Here is a 3308-nt window from a genome sequence, read left to right on the forward strand (position 1 = left end):
GCCCTCTTCATTACGTTCATTGTTTCAAAGTTTAACAGATATAGGTACTACCGTCCCTGAGAACCGAAAAACTATCACTAACCGCAAAGAAGACCCGCTTTCCCACTCGCCACCCCATCACATTATGCTCAATTCTGATCCCAAGACATGGTGTTTGACAGCTGACGGTATATTGTTTTCGGAAGATGCATACCTATGCAATGGGCACACAGTGACACTAACGACTGAGTCGATCTACGATGTAGAGAATCAATACTGGTAATAGAATGACAGATAATACATCTTCCCCACATTCAAAATATCTATCACTTTTCACCGTACTTCGTCCCGCGTTCCTCCCCTCCCCCCTTGATCGTACATCCATCACGATATCGGATCTAAAATCGTATCAAAACAGCACAATCACACCACGATTTCATCCATGTCTCATTCATTTCAACACTTTCCCGGCAGTAACTCCCCATTGGCACCCATGTATCTAGCTTTCACATCAGCACTCACCCTCCTGCTATCAAGTTCCCACTGTCAGGCTTCTCCTGAAGCATATACCAACCACTCCTCACCATACTCAGCTCTAGGACAGACACTACACCAACAACTCCATCAGCCCCGGGACACCAGCATGGGACACTGGACGTCTCAGTGGCCCCTGACCGCCGCCTGGACGTCGGGATGCTTGTGCGAGCCGTCACAGAAGGGCCGGTGGTCGGTCTGCTTGCACATACAGAACCATACCTCCTTGTCCGCATCCGCCACGTATTTCACCGGCCGCTGTTGGATGGCCTTGAATGGGTTGCGGTGGCTGCCGTCGCACAGGGGCTGCGAACGCGAGTTGCAAGGTCACACAGTGACTGGGCAGTTTTTGGGGCCGCTGCGACTGGTCATCATAGCCCCGGGCAGGCGGGTGTGTGGTGCAGGGAAGGTAAAACTGCATAGGTCTCATGGCTGGTGGAGATGGGAGTCGGGATGGACGCCTGGGCTACAGGACAGGGGCAGCAGAGCCAGTGATGTAATATCTGCCCTGATACCATATTTTGAAAAAATGCGACGAAAAAAGTCATCTAAAATTACCTTTGGAATGCAATACAATAGCTCCAATGCAAATAGTTTCCTACTGTTCAAATGAACAAGTTGCATTCACGACGTCTGAAGCAACCGATTTCACTTGCAAAGGAAAACACGCAAAATGAACAGCTTTGAACATCCTTTCAGATGTGCACGTTTCACGGTACAATACCACTTCATTCAATGCCCGGAAGTCACACACAATCACCGCCTCCCGATAATGTCGTGCGACCAGAACCACCCGACAGCTAGTGGGCCTCGACAGCAGGACAAACAGACCCGCCTGTCCTCTGATATCGGGACAATTGATATCAGCCGTACTGAGACATCCGAGGGACAGCCGACCGACACTGAATACATGCTATTCAGGTTCTTATGCAAAACGTCCACTGAAATTTCGCACACAGTCTTAATTTGTATCGCTTCAATGGCTTAAATCGTGCGTAGGAATAAATATATGCCTCAGCCTTCGTATGAGCGAGTGAGATGCCAAGGCATGTAATAAGGTAAAAACAAACAAAACAACTCAATGACCACAAGCCACTTAGCAATAAATCATATCTATGACTTGTGAACCAAAAAATCTGTTGATTTGTGCATGCAGGATCACTAGGCAATGAGCAATTCAAAGCTCTCACGACAAAATATATGACCGCATGACCCACAATGTGAATTACTCACCTGTTTTCGGCTATGCCCACAGGCACACCACATGTACGTTTTTCCCTTCTTCACTTCAATCATAAATGGTTTCTTATCATAGATTTTCCCCTTCTCTGGAATATCTTGAGCAGTGGTGTACTTGGCGGCGGGATTACTGAATTCCTGCTTTGCCTCTTCCGGAAGACGGAATTTACAAGCAGCAGGAGTGCTCTAAAACATAATAAACTATTTGAGGGTAGGAAATGGTTTAGAATATATAGTAATTTCCTGCTGCATATCAATGTTGCATTGTGAATATCATTAAGGAATATAACATTATAATGCTAACCAGTGAACAACAATTTCCCAAAATGGTGGAAAATTACACGTACAGATATTTTCTCAAATAAAAAGAATTGACTGAAGCATCAATTCATAAAACAAAACAAAAAAAAAACTGTTGCATTATTGGTTACACACACACATTACATGAATGCCAAACGGGAAATAACTTCCAGGCAAGGTGTTGAATGAAAAATTAAATACAGATTACAGAACACATGGGACGTGGCAATTCCCTTGTGTCAAATCCATCCCCCAAGTAGCCACACATAAAAAGAATCTTTAAGAAGAGCCTAGGCTTTTCTGTGAAAGTCTTCATAGCTAAGTTGAAATAGGTACCTAATTTTTGTGGTACCTTATTAACATCCATTGGGCAGGATTTGTATTTAAATCATAAAAGCCTATACAAAACAGTGAAGTACTTACAGAGGAGAGGGAGCGGAGGACCTGAACCATTGCAACTCTGGCAGATAGCATGGTTGAACCTGCAAATTGAGAAATCAGTTAATACCTCCATTTAACCATGACGTGCAGGGGTTAGAGGCGACTCCACTCGCAGTCAGCCGTCAGGTTTTTTGAGAATACCTATCTATTCTAAAAAAACTGAGGACTTCAATGAAATCTACAGCAGCAACTCTAATAAAATGAGCAAATGTAGGTTCTTTAATACCATGGGTCGTGGACCAGCACTTCACTTCAACTTGCCTGCTTTAGGTGTAGGTACTTAACCAATCGGAAAAAAAAAACAATTCAATTGAATTTTATAAATATGATAATTGAATTAGGATAACCAGTAACCACTTAGAATCACTTAGAATGTGTGACAACACAAAGCAACAGCCAAGCTTACAATATGAATAGAAGGCAAAAATAAATAACGCAATCTGCCTTGAATAAACACAGACAGGTAGGTATCAGTATTTGAATTTATAACGTTGTTTTCATAAGTTGTTTTGTAATGCATTTGTTTTACATGAATTTCTGTGGATTAGAATGTGCACATTCATATTATTTTTAATGATGTTATACATATTGACGAATCAGAAGTTTCGTTTGTGAAATTTTAAGGTAAAGTTTTTACTTTAAATACGTTTACCACTTACAGTTAAGCAAATAAATTTAATTAATACACCTGGAAATCAATTATCTTATACAAAGTGACCATAACCCATTGCAACTTTTTCTTGAAGACATTTCGTTGCTTCAACAAGGTAAATTTCTGTGACGTAAAATGAAACATTTACTCACTTCAAAATATT

At 41.9% G+C, this 3308-nt stretch overlaps 1 protein-coding gene across 2 annotated transcripts; it reads right to left on the bottom strand.

The window, feature by feature from the left end:
• Positions 1-153: 153 nt before the first annotated feature.
• On the bottom strand, positions 154-2995 carry LOC122368929 (CDGSH iron-sulfur domain-containing protein 3, mitochondrial-like). 2 transcript variants are annotated; one of them, XR_006254326.1, is made up of 4 exons: positions 2900-2995; positions 2476-2534; positions 1747-1938; positions 154-819 (listed from the first exon to the last, which is right to left on the bottom strand). XR_006254326.1 is itself a non-coding variant. In XM_043343254.1 (3 exons), exons 1-3 carry the CDS (start codon positions 2524-2526, stop codon positions 640-642), a joined length of 423 nt encoding a protein of 140 aa, XP_043199189.1. In that variant the 5' UTR covers positions 2527-2534; the 3' UTR covers positions 154-639. The 2 variants fall into 2 exon arrangements, 1 of the variants encoding a protein (XP_043199189.1); XM_043343254.1 differs by lacking the exon at positions 2900-2995.
• Between the last annotated feature and the right edge of the window lie 313 nt (positions 2996-3308).

Source organism: Amphibalanus amphitrite, unplaced genomic scaffold (assembly GCF_019059575.1).
Source record: "Amphibalanus amphitrite isolate SeventyFive unplaced genomic scaffold, NRLGWU_Aamphi_draft 000990F_arrow, whole genome shotgun sequence".
In the NCBI taxonomy this organism is placed as follows: domain Eukaryota; kingdom Metazoa; phylum Arthropoda; class Thecostraca; order Balanomorpha; family Balanidae; genus Amphibalanus; species Amphibalanus amphitrite.